Here is a 23,421-nt window from a genome sequence, read left to right as displayed (position 1 = left end):
AACAGGACGAGGGTGGTTACGTTTCAAGAGTGGTGGGGGAGGGGGGGGCGGGTCCTGTGTCCCGGGTTTTGTCTTTTGAATCGGAGAAGCAGATTCGTTGCGGTAGTGGCGGCGGGAACTAATTTAGTCAGGAGTCAGGAATTGGAGAGAGAGTCTGTCCCTGGTCAGGAGCAGGCGTTCGGAAAGATAGTATTAATCTCTGGCTGAAATATCTGTCTAGTACTATTTTCGGTCTTTTCCTTCACGATATGAATCTGCTGCCTGAACTCTAGAGTCCAGTGACTCGGCAGGAGAAGATGGCGACCGTGTGGGATGAGGCTGAGGTACGCGCTGGGAGAGTTGGGGGTCCTGGAGCCGGGGCCAGCGGGAAGACGCCTTTGGTGGGAGGGTGGGAAGTGGCTGGGGTGGGGTGGGGTCAAGGTCTGGCCTGGTCCCGGGGTCGGGGCCGCTTGGGATATGGGCAAGGGTCTCGACTCCTTCATTTTGGTTTTATGGGCGGGGAAGCAGAGGCTGTGAGTGGGATCTGAGGATGCGGAATCCCCGACCTGAGTTAAATGTGTATGTGTGTATATGTATAAATATGTATATGTGTGTGTGCGCGCGCGCGTGTGTATGTATGTATGTGTATAAAATTTTTTTTTTTCTTTTTAAACAGCAAGATGGAATCGGGGAGGAGGTGCTCAAGATGTCCACAGAAGAGATTATCCAGCGCACGCGGCTGCTGGACAGTGAGATCAAGGTGGGCTCACAGACCCAGTGGCCGGCAGCGAAGCCCCCACAGGGCAGGCCCTGGAGATCCCAGTGGCTTCTTTCATATTCTCGGCCTTCCCGGGAAGACATAGGGCCCGCAGATTAGAAAAAGAGGAAAAACTAAGCCTTAAGCGAGACCTGAAGAGAGAGAGGATGGTGGAAGGGCAGGTCTGAGAGGATTCATCGGACTGCCTTTTCCGGCAGAGGTGTTTAAATATTCCTCTTGAGAATCTTTTAGAAAGTCCTCATTTATAGATGGGGAAACAGAGGTTTTTGTTGTGGTGAAGTACCCAGGCCTTAATTAGAAGCAGAAGCTAATACCTGTATTTGCTTGATTCGGGGCCCTGCTCTTTTCCCTCTGCTACAACTACTTCAGGAGGTTTCCAGACTGGCCCGTTTTACCCTCTGCTGGAGGTGGGCACAGTCAGGTTCACCCTTCAGAGAGCCTTAGAGCTGAGTGAATGGATGCGGGAAGGTCCCCTGGGCAGCCTGGGCCTCACCCGTTACAGGGCCCTTGGATAAGCTGAGCCAAGGCTGAACATTTGCTTCCACTCGCCCTCATCCCAGATCATGAAGAGTGAAGTACTGCGAGTTACCCACGAACTCCAAGCCATGAAGGACAAGATCAAAGAGAACAGTGAGAAAATAAAAGTGAACAAGACCCTGCCATACCTGGTGTCCAACGTTATCGAGGTGTGTGTGTATGTGGAGGGGAAGAGAAAGGGTCAGCCGAGCTTGGAGGCAGCCTGCTATGGGGCCATTGGAAAAAGAGTGGGTGGAAGTTTTGAGGCCCACGTTGCATGTTAGAACTCACCTCCAGGGGCCACCTCCCTCGTTTGCATTTCTAGGGTGCTATACGCGTGCGCGCGCACACACACACACACATAGATACCCTGCAGAGGCCTCAGAAACACATGTTTCCTCTTTACTTGGGGGATAGAGAGCACTTGGGGGCAGAAAAGCAACACCTAAAGGGTTCTTATCAGTCCCCTGGCTTTTAGCCATACTTTTGCTGGGGTTGGGGCTAGTCTGCAGAAGGGGATAGATTGTCTTGGCCTGGGAAATGCTAGGCCCTGAGGAGTTCAGGGGGCTGAGCAGGGCTTCTTGACTGAGCTTTTTCCCTTCCCAGCTTCTAGATGTTGATCCCAATGACCAAGAAGAGGATGGTGCCAATATTGACCTGGATTCCCAGAGGAAGGGTAAATGTGCAGTGATCAAAACCTCTACACGGCAGGTGAGGCTAGCTCAGGGATAGAACTAAGGAGGGTGAGGGGTGGATGTGGGAAAGGACTAGGGTGCTTTATTGAGGGCAGTAACCGAGATTGAGCCTAGAATTTTTCCTACAGACATACTTCTTGCCCGTGATTGGGTTGGTGGATGCTGAAAAGCTAAAGCCAGGAGACTTGGTGGTGAGTGGTGTTCCTCAGCCTGGGCAGGGCTTATCCAGTGAGGTTTCTCCCATTGGCTTGTTGAGCCTCTGCCTCAGGCGCAGGTCATTGTTGGCCCTGAATCTTGGCAGAGAGCCCAGCGAGTCCGAGCTTGTCAGCTTGCTCTTTGGTTCTTGTCTTTCCTAGTCCTGTATTTTCTTTCACTCTACAGACATCTGCCACCCAGCCAGTTAGTTAGGTCTTGAGCTGGGACAAACCTGAAGGCTTCTGTGCTCTGTCCCCAGGGTGTGAACAAAGACTCCTATCTGATCCTGGAGACCCTGCCCACAGAGTATGACTCTCGGGTGAAGGCCATGGAGGTGGATGAGAGGCCCACAGAACAATATAGTGACATCGGGGGCCTGGACAAGCAGATTCAGGAGGTGAGGGAGTCCCTGGTTGCTAGTAGCAGCCTCGCCCGCCTTTTGTGTTTTTCTTCTTCATTGACTTATTGCCAACATGCCTCTTATAGCATCCCAGGGAGGTAAGGAGGGTGCCATGCAACAGTTTAGGAGACGGAGGTCCAGAGAGATTAAGTGAGTTGTTGAAGGTCACAGAGTTTTAGGACCAGAGTCAGGACTGGAACTCAGGCTCCTGGTTCTTACTCTGGTGCTTCTCAACCATATCCTGCTGTTCCTGGAGCAGCTGTAGCCAGCCTTCGTGGGAGTGAACATTCTGTGTCCTTCTGACGCAGGGGAAGGAGAGGCAATGTCCCTGAATTGGCATTAGGAGGGTTGAGGGTTGGGGTTGAAGTCATTAAGTGTCAGGCTGTAGGAGCCCTCCAGACTTCACTGTCCTCACCCAGGACTTCTTCCTGGCAGCTGGTAGAGGCCATTGTCCTGCCAATGAACCACAAGGAGAAGTTTGAGAACTTGGGGATCCAGCCTCCAAAAGGGGTGTTGATGTATGGCCCCCCAGGTACGGGGAAGACCCTGCTGGCTCGGGCCTGTGCTGCACAGACCAAGGTAAGTGCTTTGGGGGCGAATGAAGAAGGAAAGGTCAGAAGCTAAAGCTCTACCAAGCGGGCTCAGAGGGACCTCTCTTAGTGCCTTTGGCCTGACTCTGGTCACCATGCCCCCTCACCAGGCTACATTCCTGAAGTTGGCTGGCCCCCAGCTGGTGCAGATGTTCATTGGGGATGGTGCCAAGCTGGTCCGGGATGCCTTTGCCCTGGCCAAGGAGAAAGCTCCGTCCATTATCTTCATCGATGAGCTGGATGCCATCGGCACTAAGCGGTAAGGGGGTGCTGAGTGCCACAGAGGAGATTGTTGTAAATTCCAGCTGTTTCCCACCCCGTTCGCTCCTTCCCCTGGAATAGTGGCAGCAGCTCTGCTCTTGTGGTTTTACGTCCTGAATTCTGTTCTAACTAGCTTCCTTGCTTTTTCCCTGACCATTCATTCTCCTCACGGCTGCCAGCATGTTCCTTTCATACCTGCTTGCTTTCCTCACGGGTACTCACACTCCCTCCCACAAACTTCCTACTTGAAGCCCTTCATGGGCCCCTACTGCTTCTTGGGATCATTGCTGTACTTAGCATGGCCTGCCTAGTCCCCTGTGTGGCTCTCCCTGCTCCCCTCCACTTCATCCTGGACCTGTCCCCACCCCAACTTCTTCCCAGTATCCATTTGGTTTATTTATTTATTTTTTTAAAAGATTTTTTATTTATTTATTAAGGCCATTTCTTAGAGGGAGAGCGAGCGAGCAGTTGAGCACATGAGGTGGGGTGGGGCAGAGGGGAAAGGAGAAGAGGAGGGTAAGAATCCCAAGTAGACTCCACCCCTGAATGCAGAGCAGGAGCTGGGGCTCAACCTCATGACCCTGAGATTATGACTGGAGCCAAAACTGAGGGTTGGACACTTAACCAACTGTGCCACCCAGACGCCCCAGCATCCCTTTGGTTTATAGGTCCCCTCCATAATCAGTGTCCATCTGGTCCTGGTGAGAGAGATTTTGCACCTGTTGTTCCTTTTCTAGAACGTACTTTTCCCATTCTTTATTGGTTGCCTGGCCTGTGTTCTTAGGCTGAGGGATACTTCTCAGGGATGCCTGCCTGGGCTCCCACTTACGGTCCAAGTCTGGATCCCGTATTTCTAAGCTTTAGTTTGCAGTGGCACATGCATAGGGGGATAGCCCGGGCTGTGGCTGGTTTTGCTAACTGTTTTATCCTCAGCCTGGCTGATCCCAGGAGCCTCTCCAGTCTCTGACACCTGTTCTGTGTCAGTCCTGGGCTGGGGGCCCCAGGTTGAGCGAGACCTTTCCCTGTCCTGGACAGTTGGGTTAGGCTTTTGGTGGCTGGAGAAGGGGAAGGCTCTGGCCAAGTTGTGGCCTCACCAGTGTCTCGGGCTTCTTGTGTGCCCCAGCTTTGACAGTGAGAAGGCTGGAGACCGGGAGGTGCAGAGGACGATGTTGGAACTTCTGAACCAGCTGGATGGGTTCCAACCCAACACTCAAGTAAAGGTGAGTATCATCATCACAGATTAAGAAAGCGGAGTTTAGAGGGAAGGGCACCTTCTCGGTTACCCAGCTAGTGCAGCTAGAATTACAATTGAGATTGTTTTTTAACACTTGCTGTTTGATCTGGACCCTGGGCTGCCTGTCCGCCTGTCGTGGCCTTGACGGTTGTCTGTCTGGGAGCCCCATCTTCCTCATTTCATGTTGCGCTTCTCCCCTTGCTCAGGTGATTGCAGCCACCAACAGGGTGGATATCCTGGACCCCGCACTGCTCCGCTCAGGCCGTCTGGACCGGAAGATTGAATTCCCGATGCCCAATGAGGAGGCCCGGGCCAGAATCATGCAGATCCACTCCCGCAAGATGAACGTCAGGTGAGCAAGGACATGAGCAAGGCGCTGAGACCTGAAGGGGCAGCAGCGGAGCGCCCTCTGTTGCTTTTCGTACTGTGCATCCCCATCCCCTGGTCTCTGCTCACCCCTTCTCCTCTCCCTGTCCACACAGAACTAATCTACATGCCACCTCCATTTCTCCCCCAGAAGCCTGAGGTAGAGTCTTGCTGGGGTCCAGGCCCTGATTCTGGGTGCTCCGCTCCTTAGAATCACCCTGCCCCTTCCTCCCCCATGGGAGGCCCTCAGTTTCCTTGACTCCTCCACCCCAGCAGATGAGCACAGCCCAGCATGGGTCTGGGGAGTCCAGCCAGGGGCCAGATGGAATCTGGATTCAGATCTGTGTGACCTCCAGTAGGTGGTATTACCTGTTGAAGCCCGAGTTTTCTTGTCTGGTGCTTAGGGTTAATGCCACTGACCTTGTGGGGTCGTGGCACCATCAAGGGAAATGCTGGGCACATGAGAGCAAGGCAGCTCTGTGCTGATGCAGGGCCTGTGCTCCTCGAAAGAAGGGGAGACAGCCATCTTCTTGCTCCCCCGCTCCAGGCTGAATCAGTCCCTGGCATCTTAGGTGCAGATTTCCAGAAGGCTAGAGCTCAAGAGACACAAAAATAACCTGGCGTCTGCTTTGACCTACCTGCCCTTCGTCCTTGTACTGAGAAGGGAACAAGGCATAGCGGGGAAGGGGGTATTAGCCAAAGTCCTAGGGCAAGTGGACTTCCTGCTGATGGGGAGTCTGGGCGGACGTCGTCTCCCACTGCTCCCCGTAACTCTAAGTAACTTGAGTCCTGTGGGGTTCTTTCTCCCCCTCCCCCCACCCCTCAGTCCTGATGTGAACTATGAGGAACTGGCCCGCTGTACGGATGACTTCAATGGTGCCCAGTGCAAGGCCGTGTGCGTGGAGGCGGTGAGTTATGGTGTGAGGGAGTGGGTTACTTCATGCCTTCTTGCCCCTCTTCGCTGAACAGGATGGGGCATTTGGCTGGTGGAGACTGCTGGTTGGGGGGAAGAGGCTCAGAGGGCCGAGGCCTCTGGGAGCCGGGCCAGGGGTGCAGGAAGGCACCCTAGAGCCTGTCTGTCCTTGGTGCAGGGCATGATCGCACTGCGCAGGGGCGCCACGGAACTCACGCATGAGGACTACATGGAGGGCATCCTGGAGGTGCAGGCCAAGAAGAAAGCCAACCTGCAGTACTATGCCTAGGAGGTTGCCCACCACACCTGCTCCCTGGTCTGGTGCTGGTTAAAATTCATAATAAAAGATGGTTTCAGGTCCCTGCCACCTGTCTGTTGCACCTTGCCTGGCTGCAAGAGTGGGACCTGTGCAGGAGGCTCCCTCCCCAAGTGCTGCTGCTGGAAACCCCTGAAACCACTGTGGGCCTCAAAGCAGTTGTCGGGCGAGGCCCTCCGGGCAAGATGGGTGCGCGTTACAGCTGCTGCCTGGCGTCTTCCAGCCTCCCGCCACCGTGTCCCGGCCAGACCCTTTCCTGCTCCCTGCCCCACCCCTCTGCTTTAGAGGTCCCGGTCCCTGCAGCTCCAGAACCAGGAATAGAAGCCAGCCTTTCCCCTTTTTGCATTTTTGGTCCCCTCTTCCTTGGTTCCCTGTAAAGCCTGGGTTTTTGCTCCTTGAAATTCCTCCTGTTTCCTGGCCCCTGAGCCTCCTGTTTCTCCACGTGTTCCCATTAGTTCTCTTGGCTCATTTCCTTCTGAGAAACGAACCTTGAGCAAGAGCACTGAGAGCCCTTCTGAGCCTAACGTTTGGTCACGGTGTGTTCTCCCCCCGCTCCCCCCAGTTCCGCCGTCAGCCCCACTCTAAATCAGGCCCCATGTCCTGTCTCCTTGAGGATCTCCTTGGTCCTCTCTGTCTACTCAACTTTCCAGTTCCGCCCCACCCCCCAACATCGTAGCTGGCATCGTGTGGTTCACTGAGGGCCTGTTCTGGGCCCCATGCCCGACGGATCTGTGCATAATTTGGTCCTGTCATTCCAATAGCCCCCATCGGGGTACCCATTTCCAAGATGTGTGTGAGCAGCTGGGCTATGATTGCTCTTAGGTGGCCTAGCTGGGATTTAAACCCAGGACAGTAAAACACGTCTGGGTTCCATGTCTGTGCTCTTAGCAGTAGCTTTCGTGGGCCAGGGAACGCCTTCTAGAGTAAAAGACCCTCAGAACTCTTGTCAGCTCTTACATGCCCCCCTAACAAAAGCCCCTCTGCAGTTTTTCCTGCCTTCTCCCCAAGTGGACATGCACAATGAGCTACTGACCAAAACAGCCTATCTGGAGGGCTTGGCTGCTGGCTAGCTTTCCAACCCAGGAGTCCTGTCACCTCCGGACTGCCTTCTAGAGTGTTCTGCTGCTCACAGGGGCAGACCCCTGGGAAATCCCGTTGACTTCCATGCCCTGCCCAAGGCACTCCCAGCACAACCTCCAAGAGCTTCTGGTTTCTGTCCCCTTGGTGGGGATAGACCTGGCCGCTGTTGCTTCTGTGTTTTCTGTTCCCCGCCTGACCAGTCAGGGCATTTGCCTCCTGGCCATGGCACTGCAGTGAGCCCAGTCCCTGCGTCCCACCAGCTTCTTCATAAATGGCCTCACTGCCTCTCCTGGGCAGGCCGAGCCCTGTGATTGCCTGTGTACCTGTCACCTGGAAGGGCTCAACATAGGTAAGAGCCCCAGTGCCACCCCAGAGAGGTGGGGGTGGGGGACAGCCCTGGATTCCTTCTTTGGCACCATCAGGCCTGGGCTTCCCAGACCTTGGACTGTCACAGCCAGGTGGGGCGGCTCCCTTTTCGCCGACAAGCCAGCGGGTCAGAGCCAGGCACTCCCAGCTGAGCATGCCGCTGAGTGGGGCTCCAGGACGGACCGATGGACAGTTCTTATCCTGTGGGCTCCTGAAGGCCGGCTGGCCAGCCTGATTGACTCAGCACAGTGGGATCCCACTATTCCCTCCCCGCTTTCCTGGGCTAGCCCTGTGGGGGAGCAGCAGCCTTGACATTCAGAGGAAGTGAGAATCCATAGAGTAAGAAGAACCCCATGATCTTTTCAATTTCATTGAAGCAAAGCTGGAGATGACTTGGTGGATAGACCTCCCTTCCTCCATTTACTTGGGACAGGCTGGGGAAAAGCCCCTGGCTCTTAAGTCTGTAAAAAGAGGACGACCACCCCGGGGGTGATGTCGGCTACGGTGGCACGGTGCCCAGCTTGTGGGACTGGGCTCCAGAGCTAACACGCCAGGTTTAGCACGAACGGCTGCGCCCTGTTCTGAGCAGCACTGTGAGGGTAACTGTTCACAGAGGAGTGTGAAGCACAAGAGCTGGTGTGGGGCTGGGGATGACCAGATGGGCAGGGTGGCCAGCTGAGCCTGGGGGTGGGGACCCACACAGCCACCAGCCTGGCTGGAGCAAGGGGAGCCCAGGAAAGGCCTGCCTGACCAGGGACTGTGGTGTGCAGAAGAGAGGCAGCCAGTTTGTATATAATATTTATTTGCATTGTCTATAGAATAGATATTTACAGATAGAAACGGACCCACAGCAAAACTGCTGTAAACCCATTCAGACCCTCATGATGGCCGCTTCTCAGAACGTCCATGGTTGAGCAGCAGGGCTGAGCCTGGCTGTGGAGTGAGCCAGCTGAGTACCTGGGTGTCCGCCAAGGGAAATAGCTGGGGATTATGGCTTCAGCATTCTCCCAGAGCACATTCCTGAGTGCTGACAAGGCGGAGCCCTCACCTCCCCCAATCTACCCTCAGCTGCAGTGGGACAGGGAAAAGGGCCTGGGCAGGGAGGGGCGGCTACGGCCCACTCTTCCTGCCCCTGGGGTATCTCTATCTGCACCCTGGTCTGGCACCAGAGTCCCTGGGCTGAACCAGGAGGCCTGTGTGGCTCAGGGCTGCTTACTGCCCTGCAGGCTGCTGTTTGGCAGCTGGAGGTGGTGAAAGCTGCTGGCGCTGCCAGGGAGCATTTACTAGGGGAACAGGAGCTGGCCCAGGGCTGGCAGCCACGAGGAAAAGGTCTTGGAAAGCATCTGCCAGCTCCATCCCAGGCTGGGAGGACCGCCAGTGCTGAGTGGGGCGAGGGGCTACACGAGCACCTGCCTCTCCTTTCTTTGGCCTTAGAACTGGCAAAGGAAGGGCCCGGACAAGGGACACAGCAGAGAGGCTTCCCACCCTCAGCCCTCAGGCTGCCAGGCCTCGGAGTAGAAGGCCAGGAACCCCAGTGCTCCAGAGGGAGATAGCTTTGGGCTCCCCGAAGCCCTGGGCTCCTGGGGCTGTTCTCACTCCCCCTATGGTCTTTCTTGGCCGAGAGAGGCCTCCACCTGGGACCAGGGCTGCTATTCCTCACTGCTCACTGCAGGAAGTGTGGGCTGACGGGGTAACAGGACCACAGCGCGGCTGGGGGCAGGCGCCGGGATCAGGCCCCGGGCCCAGCGCGCTATCACAGTGTCGGTCTCACATACATCTCTGGTCACGGTCACAGACACGCACGCACGCAAACCACCCTCTCATCTGGTCAGAGGTGCGCTCAGGCACTCGCCCTCTGCCTCACACATGGTTACAGAGTGAATCCGAGTCTCTTATTGCTGTGTGGGGGGTGGCAGGGATGGTCACTCCACGAAAAGTGAGAAGAGCACCATCACCACGATGCCCGTGCACAGCAGCAGCACCTGCTGCAGGGAGCGCCTGCAGGGAAAGGGGCCAGGCTCAGGCTGGGGCTGAGGATGGGCCGCAGCCCGGAAGCACCAGCCCCCACCCCCGAGCTCCCAGGGGCCCCGTGAGTGATGGTGGCAAGGGGCACTCACCACGGGTCATCTTCCTCCAAGAGGTCAGGCAGCACGTTCACCAGGGCGATGTAGAGAAAGCCGCCAGAGGTGAAAGGCAGGATCCAGGCCACAGTCTCTTCTGCAGTGGGAGGAGAAGTCCTGATGGCTGGGAGCGCAGGGGAGCTGTGTGCACCACACCCACTCCCACAGGGGAAACCTGGGGCGGATCCTGGCCTGGACACTGGGATGGGGCAGCTATGCCCTCTGGCTGGGGCCCCTCTGCTGACCACCACCTGCCACCACCACCCACCACGCCCGTACCTACTCCCTTGGGGGACTGCGTACAGATGGCGAAGCAGGCGCCCAGCAGGCCCCCCAGTGCCGTCGAGAGCTGCAGCTTGGCTGCGCTCCATCGGTCAAAGCCGGCCCGGAGCAGGATGGCAAAGTCGCCCACCTGAGGGGAGGTCCAGATGATCACTCTGGGCCCCAGGGGGTCGGGTACGGACCTGCACACCGAGCCCCCTGCACCAGCCCTGCTGCTGGGCCCCCCAGCCCGCATCCCCTAGGCTGGGACCCCATTCCCTGCCCCCCTGCCCCAGAGGCCGGAGCACAGCTGAGATGGTGGCTGCAGCCTGGTGGGCTGAGCAGCTCTAGGCCTCTAAAGCCCAGCCCCCCGCAAGGCTGCCACTCAGGGCTTCCCAGCCCAAATCCCTCTCCGAAGCCCCACGCCCACACTGCCACCATGGAAACCCTCTGGCACACACCTCATGGGGGATCTCGTGCAGAAGGATGGCCATGGTGGTCAGGAGCCCAATCTGCAGGGAAGGGAGTCTGTGGGGTTCTGGGCCGAGGGCCAGGCACCCACTTGTCCACTCAGTCTACAAATATTTACTCTGCTGGGTGCTCTGGCTGGATACCGTTCAGCTACTAGAAACACAGCAGACAAGGAACCTGTCTTCACAGAGCTAACAGTCTGGAGGGGGGAGGCGAGGACTGAATGAACACACAAAGAACCACAAGATTACACAGTGCCAGGTGCTGTGGGGGAAGAGATGGACCACGTGGCATGGGAACAAGTGACAGGGGCCTCATTTAGATGAGGGGTTAGCAGAGGCCTCTCTGAGGACGTGCACGCCAGCCGAGGCCTGAAGGATAAGGAGCCAGGATTTCAAAGACTGGGAGGAGGAACATTCCAGGCAGACGGAATAGTGTGAGGTGGAGGTCGGGAGAGGGGAAAGAGCGAGGCCAGCTCAAGAGGAGGCAGAGAGGGCAGAGGGAAGAAGTGGGTGAGAAGCATCTAGAAGCAGGCAGGGCCCAAGCCTAGCAGCTTGGCAGAGGTATGTAATCCCAACCAGGAGCTTTTGCAACAAGAACAGCCCAGTGGCTCAGACAGAAGGCAGCCACGTGCAGCCCTCAGGGCCTGGATGAGGGTGTTGGTGATGGAGTGGGAAGTGCACGGACTAGAGACCTGTTTTGGAGGCCGAGCCAACTCGTTAACGCAGGCACCATCATTCCCACCAGAAATGCATGGGGCCCACCTCTCCCTACCCCTACTCACCTTCTTGCTCACAAGGAAGCTGGCAGCTACAGCCAGCCCGTGAGTGAAGTTGTCTATGGTGTTGGCCAGCAGGTTGAGATAGCCACTGACCTGCACAAGGGAAGAGGAAGCCAGGCTGACCCAGGCAGGCAGGATTCAGCTGGGCCTGCCAGTTGGGGGGTGGGGAACCGCTGCAGGAGGAAGGGGCCCTGAGTGGGCCACTCACTTTGATGGTCCGGACCACGGCACTCACGCCGGGCTCTGCAGCCGGCTGGGCCAGAGAGTGGCCTCCACTGAGCACGGCAGCAGCAGCGGGGTCTTTGCTGGGGGCCTAGGGCCAGGAGAAGGAGGGAGAGGGGGCATTAGATGTTCCCCCACTCGGCCAGGGTAGACACAGGAGAGGAGTGAGAGATGGAGAGACAGGGCCAGGGAACAGTACTTCAGCCTGGCTAGACTTCTCTCCTGCCCAGTCAGCTGTGTGCCCCGACTCAACTGACCACCTTCCACGCTGCTGTCGCTCCCAGTTTATGAGAACAAGCCACAGCAGGCGCCAACGTCATCACTCCCCGGATCTTCCCAGTTGGCCTGGCCTCCCAGAGCCCCAAGGAAATGGGAAAGAGACCCTCTTTTCAGGGCTCAACTCAGAACCTGGGTCTCCAGGTTCCCACACCACCACATAACAGAGGCTGACCTGTCCAGGCCCCGGGGTTTGGGGCTCACCTGGCTGGTCCCCTCCTTCTCCTTGCTGTCCAGGAACATCTTCTCCAACGCCAGAAAGGTCAGGAAACCAGCAATGACCCAAAGTCCCAGCTGCTGTTGCTGCTGCAGGCTCTGGCCCTCACCACCTGCAGGGGGCAGCACTGACAGGCCAGGCCAAGCCAGGGCCACAGAAGGGGGGGCCATTTGGAATGGGACCTCGTCAGGGGCAGTGACAGGGGAAGTGGGACAGGACTGGCTGGTGGGGAAGGTGGGCCCCAGGGATTCCCGCAGGGGCCGGGGAACTGGACCGGGGCAAGTTCCCTGCCATATGCCCAGATCCCCCCTCCCTGTCATTCTGGCGGAGCAGGAGGGCCTAGGCCAACCTTAGGCATGGGCACCAGCTCCCTCTGCCCTCCTGCCCCCTGACTGTGGCCTCACTCACCAGGGCTGGCACTGCATGTGTAGGCCCATGCCTCGGGCAGCAGGTGGAGAAATACATTGCCCAAAAGTCCCCCCAAGGCAAAGCTGAGCAGCTGCTTCAGGCGGCGGGCCCCAGCTACAAAAGGGAGATGTGGAGATGTGGGGCTTGCGAGCTGGCCTATCAGAGCCCCTGGGCAGACTTCTGCCCCACCCAGCTTACTGGGTGCTGTGTTTTTCCAACCAGACCGCAAGCTTCCAGAAGGCTGGACTTGGCCTGCAGCCCTTCCTGGATCACCCCCACCACCCCAGGCCCAGCACCAGCTGGGTGCTCAGCAGGAAATACATCACGGCCCGCTGGATGGCTGTGGAACCACTGCGGCTTCGGAGTTAAGAGACAGGGCTTGGGAGCCCGACGGGCCCCAGCCCCCCAACCGACCAGGGCAGGTTACTTCTGGGACTCAGTTTCCCCATCTCTAAACCCAGGATGATTGTTCTATGATAGGGACTTTGTGGGAGTTAAATGACAACACACACAGCAAGCCCTTTATAGGGGGAGTTTTTCTCTTCTTAGCCGCTGTTACTCTCAGAAAGGTGGCAGAGACTGGGGGACTTTTGCAGACTTGCAGCATCAAGAGTTGGAAGTGCGCGAAGGAGGCTATCCAGAGAAATGGGCGCAGAAGGCAGAGGCCGCTTGGGTGGTCCAGTGGGATCCCAGGTGGTCCAGTGGGATGCCACTTCCAGGCTGTGTGACCTCAGCCTGGTCAAAGAACTCCTTGGTGCCTTTGTTTCCCCATTTGTGAAATGGAGCTAACCCCCCGCGGCTGACCTCGCAGGGGCACTCTAAGAGGGGTTGAGATGATGCACAGGCCATGTTGGCAGGCCCCACGAGGACTCTCTTCACAGCTGTGGCGCCAGCCCTCAGCCTGCCATGGGCCACAGATGTGCTCATAACCATCTGCTGAACGAACAGTTCCCCGGCCTAGCAGGCGGCAGAAACACCAGATTCCTGGAGCCTGGAGCCGGACCTGCTACGCTGTACTCCTGGGAGGGGCAGCGGGCACCTGCATTTTTAGGAGCTACCCATCCAGTCTTTAGTTTTCATTACGACATGTCATTTGTGCCCCATCAGTGCACAGACACATCTGCAGTGCAAAGGGGGAGCCTCTGCCCTGGCCTGGGCAAACCCCTCACCTCCCAGGTCCCCTCCCCAGAGGGGGGCACCACCAGCCTCGCATGTATTCCAGGAAGGCTGACCCAGGGGCCTCGGTGGAAAGGCTTTTCTGCACTAAGGGCGAGGCAGGGCTCTGTTCCAGCACACGGCCAGCCCCGGGCCTTCGGACCTGGCGCCCTTCCCCCAGCACCAGGCAGCCTTCTAAGTGCTCCAGCAGCATGAGCTCCTCTCCTCTCCCCAGTAGCACGTTTGAGGCAGGTACCAGTATGATCCCCATTTTTAAGGCTGGGAGCCTAAAGTGAAGTAACTTGCCCAATGCCAGCCAGCTGGTGAGTGGCAGAGCCTGGCATGGAACCCAAGGGGATTGGCACCCATGTTTCCAACCACAATCTATATTGTTTCTTGGTGAATGTTTGCCAATTTTTATTCTTTGAGAACAAATAAATACAGAAATGAACAAACAAATGAGCCTGGTCCACCCTGGTCTCAACAAGGTGGGAAACTGTGTGCTCTGTCCCTGCCCTCCACTCCAGAAGGCTGCGTCCTGCGACGTGCGACCCCGTTCTCCCGGGAAGAGCAGCCCTGTTTTCCACGCCGCTGGCTGCCCCGAGCACCAGAGGAGGGTCACCTACCTTCTGAGCGCAGCATCGTCCCCATCTCCAAGGGAATCACCAGCAGTGGGAAGACCCCACTGAGCCCCACCATGAGGGAGCCCAGGAGGGAGCAGATCCAGGTGTCCAGCCTCTCCCCGCTCAGCAAGGCCCCCCAGGATTCGCTTTCCTTGTTGTCCAGGCGACAGGCAGCTGCAGGCCCCCGGCTCCGGAGGGCCGGCTGGGAAGCCCCAGCCCCTCCCAGGAGCTCTAGGGCAAGAGCAGTGAAGAAGAGGAGCCTCTGGCCCGCCATGCCACCGCCAGGACAGGGACATCCAGGCATGCCACGTGCTGAAAAACACAAAGGCCTCTTACGTGAGCTGCCACCCCTGGCCACACACCTGCTCAGCAAACGTGGCATCTTAACCCTCCCCCCAGACAAGCGGCCACAGCTTCCACTCCCCTGCCTGCCTTGCCCAGGGCCTCTGAGGACCCCAGTGATGGGTGCACAGAGCAAAGGGGCTCTCTCTACTCTTCCACACCCCACTCCCGAGGACCACACATTTTTTCCTCCTGAGCCTGCTCCAGACTGTGTGTCAGCGTGTCTGCCTGGGGCTAAACTTTCCCTAATGATGGGGTGAGGTGCTGGCTGGGTTCCCTTCAGCCACCGGCAGGCCCAGCCCAGTCGGGTGTCTCTAGCTGCCAGGGGAGGCTCTGCCGCCAGGATGTGCTCCAGTGAGGACACCCAGGGGACGGGGGCTGCCACTGTCTAGCCTGATGGGCAACACTGGATGGTGTGGGCGGGGAAAGCAAGCAGCGGAGCTAGAGCAGAACCATCAGAGCTTGTGAGCCTGTCTCCAGGAGACAGGACAGGAGGCAGAACTGAAGAGAAGGATCCTTCAGTCGGGAGCTGCCTCACAGATGTGCAGAGCACGGGCTTTGGAGACGGGGCCCAAACTCTGCTCTGCACCTACAGCTCTTTAAGCGTGGGCAAGTCCCCAGAGCCCCTCTCTGGGCCTCAGTTTCCTCTCTAGGCCTCAGTTTTCTAGTCTGTAAAGTGGGAGAACTGCCTCCCCACAGGCTGTGAAGATGAGAAGAGCTTGCTAAGGCAGGTGACCTGGCCTGGCAATGGGGGCAGCTCGGGAAAGCCCTCCTTACACTGCAGGCAGCCTGGGACACCGGTGGCAGGAAGGTTCCCAGCCGCTGGATCACAGGACCGCGATGTGAGTCAACCAACAGAGAAGTTCAATCTGGAAACTCAGGCATGAGATTTAAATGTGGTCTGCCCTGCCTCATCTGGCCGTGACCTTGAGCCAGCGTGTCCCTGCCTCAGTTTCCTCATCCCCTGATGGAGGTGGGAGGGATGCCCGCGTCCAGGACCTCCCGGCCTTTACGGGAGACCCTGACGAACCCCGCTGGGGCTCCCCGGGGACCAAAAGCAGGACTGGGCCGGGCCAGACTTGGAGGCCAAGGCGATGCCGGCAGAGGTGCGGGACCGCAGTCTGGGGAGAGGGGAACAGGGTACGGAGAGTGAGAGAGCGGAGGGAAAGGAGAAAGCAAGAGAAAGTCAGGAGTGAGCGCGCCAGAGAGTGGGAGATGGACGCGGAGGCGGAAAGCGAGGGAGCGATGGGCAGCGACGTGCGGGGCGACGGGGGAGAAGAGGAGCCCAAGGAAGTTGAACTCCTCAGCTCTGGGCCAGAAGGGGGGCCAGAGACCCGGGTCTGTCCGGGGCCGGCGGGGCTGGGGGCCGGGAGGGTCGGTCCGGGCGCGGGCCCCCGAGGGTCGGGCGGTCACTCACCGTGCGGCGGCGGCGGCGGCGGCGCTCCGGGCGGCCCCGGCCATCCAGCAGCGGCGCCGCGCCCCGCCCCGGGTCTGCCCCGCCCGACTCGGCCTCCCGGCCCCCAGCCCGGAGCCGCCCCCGGCGCGCGGCCACGTCACACGGGACCTGTCCGGAACCCGACGCGCCGCGCGCCGCGGGGTCGGAGGGGAGCGGCGGTCGCAGCGCGCTTCCGCCTCTCGGCCGTGGGGGACCCGGGAGGCCAGCGCACTTCCGCCCGGGCGGCCGCGGGGCGGTGCGGCGGGCCGGGCGGAAGTGGGAGCCCCAGAGGCAAGGCGCTCAGCCCCTCTGGGGAGGGCGGGGGCGGCGGCCCCGCAGGGACCGCGAGCGGCTGGGTGGCTGGACTTGCGGGTCTGGCCGCCGCTTCCTCTCTCGGGCCGCAGTTCCGCCCGCGGCCGCACGGGGGCGCGCTCGGCTGGCGGCCGGGTTCGGGTGGGTTCCTGGCTTGAGCGCTCCAGCTCTGAGTCAACCTGCCTGGCTCCTCCATGAGCAAGGGAAAGGGGAAGTGCCTGCCGCAGGGAGGGGCCTGGCCCCGGGAACCTCAGAAGAGGGAATTTTATTCTTACTCATCGAATTATTTTTATGCTTTGGTTTTTCACTGGGAACCTCAGGCCTTTGTAAGGCCTTGTAACCCTTTGGGGTCCAATGCATGGTGTCTTGACACTGCTGCTCGGAACCCCAAACCTGGGGGAGCTCTCGCTTGGGCTTTCCTCAGCAGGAGGAAACTAGGCCTGACCTCAGACTAGGGCAGCAAACAGCATTATTTAACGAGCACTACTATGTGCCATTCACTCCGTTTGCACTGTTTCGCTGAATCCTTTGATTCCACTGAGAAGCGTACCGTTAGCCCAGGGCCACACAGTGGCACAGAGGACAGAGCCCTGTTTGAATCTGGGTGTCCCTGAACCCAGAGCACGTGACAGCACCTGTCACTTTTAGGGGGTGGGAGTCTGACTTGGAGGTTCCATTTTGCATCTTTCTCTGGAAATCAGGCAAGATTGTATAATGTTCAGGATGGGGCATGTGGGGACTTGGGCAGAGACTGCCCCGGAATGGGAGTCTCCAAGCCTCTGACCTTCCTGTGTCTCCCATGGTAGCTCCCTTCAACTGTCCTGGGTTGCTCTCGCCTCCTGGGGGCTCTGCGGGCACCCTAGGCTCTCACATACTGCACCTGCTTCCCTGTTCCACTTCACACTCCAGTGTCGGCCCTTCTTAGACCGCCCCACCCAAGTCCCTCCAGGTGGGATCAGCTTTCCTCTGGAAGCCTCATGTCCGCCTCAGCACACCTGGCCCATAGGTCTGCCAGAACGCCCTCCTGGGCTTGAAGCATTCTGAAGTGGAAGCCCTGGGTTGGTTCCTTTGCAAAGGGAGGAAGACAATCAGGAATACTGCTCTGGGATCTCAAAGATGCTACCCCTCCAACCCTGTATGCAAATCACTCCATGGTATGCAAAGCACTTCACAATATACAAATGATTTCACAATAACATAGTCAGCATTCCTGCCTCTGGGGGCTGGGGGCTGGGGGCTGAGGGCTGCGGGCCACCACAAGAGGGTAGGCAAGACCCAGCCTGAAATGTCACTGACTGTCTTCTCACTGTCCTTTCCTCTCACCTGCCCTAATAGTCAAGAAAGGGGCACATTGGGGGACTCTGGAGGAGGACCTCGAGCAGGGAGGACCAGATAGGAAGACATGGTGGGTGGCCTGGTGTGTGGCTGTTAGGAACAGTGAGTTAGATCTGCCAGGGGATTCCAAGTCAAGATGAATGAGAAAAGAAATGTGCAGAAATGATTTCTTTAACATGATCTACTATTTTTAAAAAATATTTTATTTATTTATTTGACAGAGAGAGAGAGCACAAGTAGGCAGAGGGGTAGACAGAGAGAGAGAGAGAGAGAGAGCAGGCTCCCTGCAGAGCAGATGTGGGGCTCCATCCCAGGACTCTGAGATCATGACCTGAGCTGAAGGCAGACACCCAACCTACTGAGTCACCCAGGTGCCCCAATCTATTATTTTAAAACAATAACAAAAAGGGGGTGTCTGGTTGGCTCAGTCAGTTGAGCGTTTGACTCTTGATCTTAGCTCTGGTCTTGATCTCAGGGTTGTGAGTTCAAGTCCCACGTTGGGCTCCACTTGGGCATGAAGCCTACTTAAGAAAAAATGACAAGGGGCGCCTGGGTGGCTCAGTGGGTTGAGCCGCTGCCTTTGGCTCAGGTCATGATCTCAGGGTCCTGGGATCGAGTCCCGCATCGGGCTCTCTGCTTGGCGGGGAGCCTGCTTCCTCCTCTCTCTCTCTGCCTGCCTCTATGCCTCTATGCCTACTTGTGATCTCTGTCAAATAAATAAATAAAATCTTTTAAAAAAAATGACAAAAGAAACCGTGTATAAGTACATGTTATTACAGGTATCAGTATATATAAGTATAAATAAGTACATAAGTATAAATAAAAGATATAGAAAATCATACATTGGGTGATAACATGGATTCCATGGCTGGGGGAGGAAAAATATTTATTTTTTTAAAAGGTTTTATTTATTTGAGAGAGACAGAGATAGTGACAGACAGAGAGCAAGAGTGGGGAGGAAAAGAAGAAGCAGGCTACCTGCCGAGCAGAGAGCCTGACATGGGACTCTATCCCAGGACCCCAGGATCATGACTTGAGCCAAAGGCAGACGCTTAACTGCCTGAGCCACCCAGGCACCTGGGGCGGGAGAAAATTTTAAAGGAAAAATTTTAAATATGAATATCATAACATTTACATAATTATGCAAATTTATATATAAATTAAATTTGTGTGTATATAAAATCTCATATGTGTGTGTGTATGTTATGGCCTCCTAGCTTTTTTGTTAAGATAATCAGATTCTGGCACCAGACTTCCTAGAGCAAATTATTTGACTTCCTGGGGCATTTGGGTGGCTTAGTCGGTGGAGGGTCTGAGTGGGTTTCAGCTTAGGTCATGATCTCAGGGTTGTGAGATTGAGCCCCACATTGGGCTCCATGCTCAGCTAAGAGTCGGCTTCAGATTTTTTTCCCCTTTTCTCTCCCTCCCTCTCTGCCTCTCCCCCTGCTCATACATGTTCACACGTGCACACAAGCTCTATCTCTCTCAAATAAATAAATAAAACTCTTTTAAAAGAACTGCTTGACTTCCTATGCCTCAGTTTCCTCATCTGTAAAATGAATTACTGTATCAGATTGTTGTGAGGAGTAAATGAATGAATACCTACAGAGCACTTAGAACTATGCCTGGCATATGAGAAGTTCTACTTGGGGCTTGGATGTTGTTATTATTTATATGTGTGAATACACGGGTATAAAGAAAATGTTAGGGGAAAAAAAAAAAAAAGAAAACGTTACAGGGACACCTAGATGGCTCATTTGGTTAAGGGTCTGACTCTTGATTTCAGCTCAGGTCATGATCTCAGGGTCATGAGATCGAGCCCTGAGTGGGGCTCTGCGCTAGGTGTGGAGCCTGCTTCGAATGCTCTCTCTCTCTCTCTCTCCTTCTGCCCCTCCCACCCCTCTAAAAAAAAAGGAAAAGAAAAAAAAATGCTACAGCAATGGATAGATACATTAGAATACATTAGAGACACAAGATGGGGACCATCCTCTCTCCTCTCCTTGCTGAGCCAAGATGAGCGTTTTCCAATGCATTTATCAAGCAGTGTGGGGGCGTCAGGGACATTCTGGATTGAGGCACTGAGCAGAAAAGCTTTAGCAGGCCAGCTGAGCCTAGACAGTGCTTGGACATGAGTAGCAGGGAAACGTCTGACTGGGGGCGGGGGGGCTGCACACCCATTTCTCTGACTTCGCTGGGTCTGAATTTAACACATTCTTCCTGGCTCTGGTCTCTTTAGTGGGGGCTTTTTCAGCCACCAGGTCTCAGCCTTCTATTTCCAGAAGGTAGGATTGCCCGTGGGCCCGGGCCTGAGGAGGAGCCGGTCACTGCAAGACCATCACGGCTGGGCATTGCCAATGTTATGACAACCTTACCCCTCCTCCAGGAGTGCAGTGCTAGATGCGCTAGGCTGGGGGTTGATGCACATTTTCTCTGCTTCCAGAATGTGGGCCTCCTTCTCAGGGCTTTCCATGGAGTCCACTGGCGGGCAGCAACCTCGGTAAAAAGGCATCTGAGGTTCAGGGCCGGGATCACCTTGCCCAAGGTCACAGCTGAAATAAGGATGCTCTTACAATGGATTCAGGCTCCACCTCTCCATACCAAGCCTCCCCCTGGGGTACCCCTGACCTTAACCCCCCTCTCTCAAGTCATTCTTCCTAGAGTAGCCTTAGCTCTCCTCCGAATCCTGAGCCCTGGCCAGATGAGGCCCCAGCAACTCCATAGCAACCCCCCTATCCCCTAGCAACCCTTCCCAGGCAGCCCATGTGCAGCCAAGCCTCACTACTTTCTGTCCGGCCTCTCTGCCTTTATAACCCCTTTACAACCCCTTTCCCATCCCCTGGCGGGCCTGGCATGTTCTTCCCCTTTTGCTGTCTATTGATTGAAATCTAGCGCGTTTACAAGCCTGCTCCTCCCTGAAGCTTTCTGAATCTGTCCAGGCTGAAGGCCCTCGGTGTTGTGTGTCTTTGGGGTTCTTAGCCCGGTCTCCTGCATTCCCGCCTGCCCTGTGGGCTTCTGGAAGGAAAGACAAGATTGGCTTATTGATTGATTGATTTTTAGAGAATTTATTTGCTTATTTATTTGTTTTTAAGATTTTATTTATTTATTTGACAGAGAGAGACACAGCAAGAGAGGGAACACAAGCAGGGGGTGTGGGAGAGGCAGGCTTCCCTCTGGGCCCAGAACCATGGGATCATGACCCCAGCCGAAGGCAGACATTTAAAAACTGAGCCACACAGGCGCCCTAAAGATTATATTTTTAAGTAATCTTTACATCCAATGTGGAATTTGATTGTACAACCCCAAGATCAAGAGTCACACGCTCCACTCAGGCTCCACTTGGCTCTTTTTTAAAACTAAGGAAAATAAAAGTTGTTATATGGTTCTCTTTTACATTATTCAGTGAGTTTTACAATTGTTTTCATTTAGGACCTGCATAATTATTAATATTTGCTTTAAAGTATCTTATATTTTTGCAGCTATTTTGAATATGTTAATACGTATTACATTCTGGATGATTTATTGATAGCCCACAGGAAGGCAAATTATTTTTACATATTGCTTTGATATCTGGTAAACCAACTAAATTTTTTTTTTCTACCGGTTCTCCTGAATTCTCAGACGTACTCTTAAGTCTTCTGTCATCTCCTAATAACAAAAGTATTAGAAGGAAGGAACCAACCTTGCTATTTGCAGAGATACGGTTTGGCTGGATTTTGAACTTCACAGGAAGGGCAAGTATTTGTTTTCTGGAACTGGCTTTTTCACTCAAGGCAATGAATCAAGTAAGATTCATTCATATTATTATGTGAAATTGGTTCATTTGGAACTGCTGAACCACATGTGGACGGATCCACTGGAATTTATTTGCCCAATCTCTTGTTGGTGGACTTTTGGGTGACTTTGAGACTTTTGCTATAGGGAAAAAATGAAACAAGACGAAATCAGAGAGGGAGACAAACCATGAGAGACTTTTAATCTCAGGAAACAAATTGAGGATTGCTCGGGAGAGGGAATGGGGTCGCTGGATGATGGACACTGGGGAAGGTATGGTGAGCCCTGTGAATTGTGTTAGACTGATGAATCACAGATCTGTACCCCTGAAACATAATAATATATTATGTGTTAATTAAAAAAAAGGGGGGGGCAGCTTTGAACGTTCTAGCCCAGGGTTTCTTGGAGCACCTGCCAAGGTCTCTCTTTTATGCCTGGGGTGGGGTGGGGTGGGGTATGGATCTGCTGGGCCTCCGCTTTATAAGATAAGGCCAGATTGTTCTCTCTAGTGGTTACAAAGCCGCTGACTAGCAATACCCCGCGGCTCCATCACCTCTCCAACACTTGGTGCTGCCCAGCTGGGTCGTTGAAGCCCTCCCAGTGGTGTCAAAGAGCATCTCTCCCTGGTCGTCCTTGTGGTTCCTTCAACACCAATGAGCGGGAGCATCCCTCAGACGGTCACCGAACACGTGTGCCTCCTCTTCTTAAAAATGCCCGTTCAGGTCTTTTAGCAATTTTTCTGACGGATTCCCTGTTTCTCCTCCCCACCACCCCCACCGTGGGCTTCCAAAAGTTCTTTATGTATTTGTGATGCTTGAACTTTGCCGGTCGCACGTGGCGGGCGTCTCCTCCCGTTTTTGTTCTTGTTTTTTCTTTTTTGTTTTGTTTTGTTTTGTGGCTGGCTTTTCACTTTCTCCAAGGTGTCTCCACTTCTCTCTTCCCTCCCACATCTGTGCCAGGGGCGCCCGTGGGCGTTGCTAGTGCGCGCGCGCGCGTGCGTGTGGGTGGGGGGCTCGAGTCCCTCAGAAACCTGCGTAGACCGCCCCCCCCCCCGCCGCTCCTCCTGCTCCCGCGGCTTTGGGGAACCCCGCTCCCAGCGTGGGCAGGGGAGGCCAGGGCGGCGGGCTGGAGCCAGGAGGCCTCCCCGCGCCGGTGCCCCCCCCCCCGTTCCCCCAGTCTCCCCCCGCCCCGGCGTTATTGATCGCTTCCGGCTCCTCACCTGGGGGCCGGGCTCCTCTCCGCTCGGCCGGGCAGCGGCCCGCTGCAGCTCGGTGCTCCCTAGGGGCGGGCGACGGGGGAGGGCCCCTCCCCGCCACCCGGCGGGCGCTCCGGAGGCGGGGGGCGGGGGCCCGGCTTGCGGCGGGGGGCTGGGCTGGGGGGGCGGAAGCTGCCCGAGCAGATAAGCGCCGAGGTCGGTCCTGCGGTGAGACAGTGCGGGACGTCGCCTCCTCCCCCTGCCTCCTCCGCGCGGTCCCCGCATCCTCTGTTCCCCACGCCTCCCACGCCGGGCTCGCCATCCTGGGTGCAGACCCTGGGGTCGGGGTTTGGGGGAGTGCATGGAGGGAGAGGCTCCGGCCTGCGCCTTCAGTTCCCAGCCTCCCTTTCTCAGCTGGAAAGCGGGGTTAGGAGGCTCCGCTTACTCCACGGGGCTGTTGGAGATGGAACAAGTATAGGCTGGTGAAAGCCCTCGGAGAATTTGAGCCTTTAGTAAAGGCTTCTCATTGCCCCTGCTGTACCCGCCTAACGCCAGGCTTCATCCCCCTTGCATAGATGGGAAAGTGGGGTCTCGCCTAAGGTCACACAATACAGATGAAGAGGAGGATGGAACTCTTTCCACGGTCCACAGCCTGGGGACAGAGCTAGGTTTCATAGAGCCCTAGCTCTGGCTTCTACGGAGCTATACCATGCTTATACAATTTGAGGTCCTTTTGAAGAAAAAAGACTACAAAGTCACAATACAGATTTGCTGAGACCTCTCCCAGGGCCTGGGAAAGTGCCTAAAC

At 56.2% G+C, this 23,421-nt stretch overlaps 2 protein-coding genes across 12 annotated transcripts; one reads left to right on the top strand and one right to left on the bottom strand.

Moving 5' to 3' along the window:
- Positions 1 to 54: 54 nt before the first annotated feature.
- PSMC3 (proteasome 26S subunit, ATPase 3) lies at positions 55 to 6,294 on the top strand. Its single transcript, XM_082747754.1, has 12 exons — positions 55 to 323; positions 656 to 739; positions 1,318 to 1,443; positions 1,880 to 1,984; positions 2,097 to 2,159; positions 2,423 to 2,560; positions 2,999 to 3,142; positions 3,264 to 3,412; positions 4,538 to 4,634; positions 4,855 to 5,000; positions 5,841 to 5,922; positions 6,106 to 6,294. Exons 1-12 carry the CDS (start codon positions 297 to 299, stop codon positions 6,214 to 6,216), a joined length of 1,272 nt encoding a protein of 423 aa, XP_082603880.1. The 5' UTR covers positions 55 to 296; the 3' UTR covers positions 6,217 to 6,294.
- Positions 6,295 to 8,474: 2,180 nt separating this feature from the next.
- On the bottom strand, positions 8,475 to 22,699 carry SLC39A13 (solute carrier family 39 member 13). 11 transcript variants are annotated; one of them, XM_082747712.1, is made up of 11 exons: positions 22,638 to 22,699; positions 20,020 to 20,140; positions 14,227 to 14,535; positions 12,446 to 12,559; positions 12,025 to 12,149; positions 11,531 to 11,635; positions 11,326 to 11,415; positions 10,532 to 10,582; positions 10,089 to 10,221; positions 9,807 to 9,906; positions 8,475 to 9,687 (listed from the first exon to the last, which is right to left on the bottom strand). In XM_082747712.1, exons 3-11 carry the CDS (start codon positions 14,525 to 14,527, stop codon positions 9,612 to 9,614), a joined length of 1,095 nt encoding a protein of 364 aa, XP_082603838.1. In that variant the 5' UTR covers positions 14,528 to 14,535; positions 20,020 to 20,140; positions 22,638 to 22,699; the 3' UTR covers positions 8,475 to 9,611. The 11 variants fall into 11 exon arrangements, 9 of the variants coding, with proteins under 9 accessions (XP_082603838.1, XP_082603842.1, XP_082603841.1 ...); XR_014316119.1 differs by lacking the exons at positions 20,020 to 20,140; positions 22,638 to 22,699 and adding an exon at positions 15,983 to 16,062 and having other exon boundaries at positions 10,113 to 10,221; positions 12,025 to 12,164; XR_014316120.1 differs by lacking the exons at positions 20,020 to 20,140; positions 22,638 to 22,699 and adding an exon at positions 15,983 to 16,062 and having other exon boundaries at positions 10,113 to 10,221.
- Between the last annotated feature and the right edge of the window lie 722 nt (positions 22,700 to 23,421).

This window comes from Mustela nivalis, assembly GCF_964662115.1.
Source record: "Mustela nivalis genome assembly, chromosome: 9".
Lineage (NCBI taxonomy): Eukaryota > Metazoa > Chordata > Mammalia > Carnivora > Mustelidae > Mustela > Mustela nivalis.
Note: the sequence above shows the minus strand (reverse complement) of the source record. Positions and strands in the feature narration are given on the sequence as shown.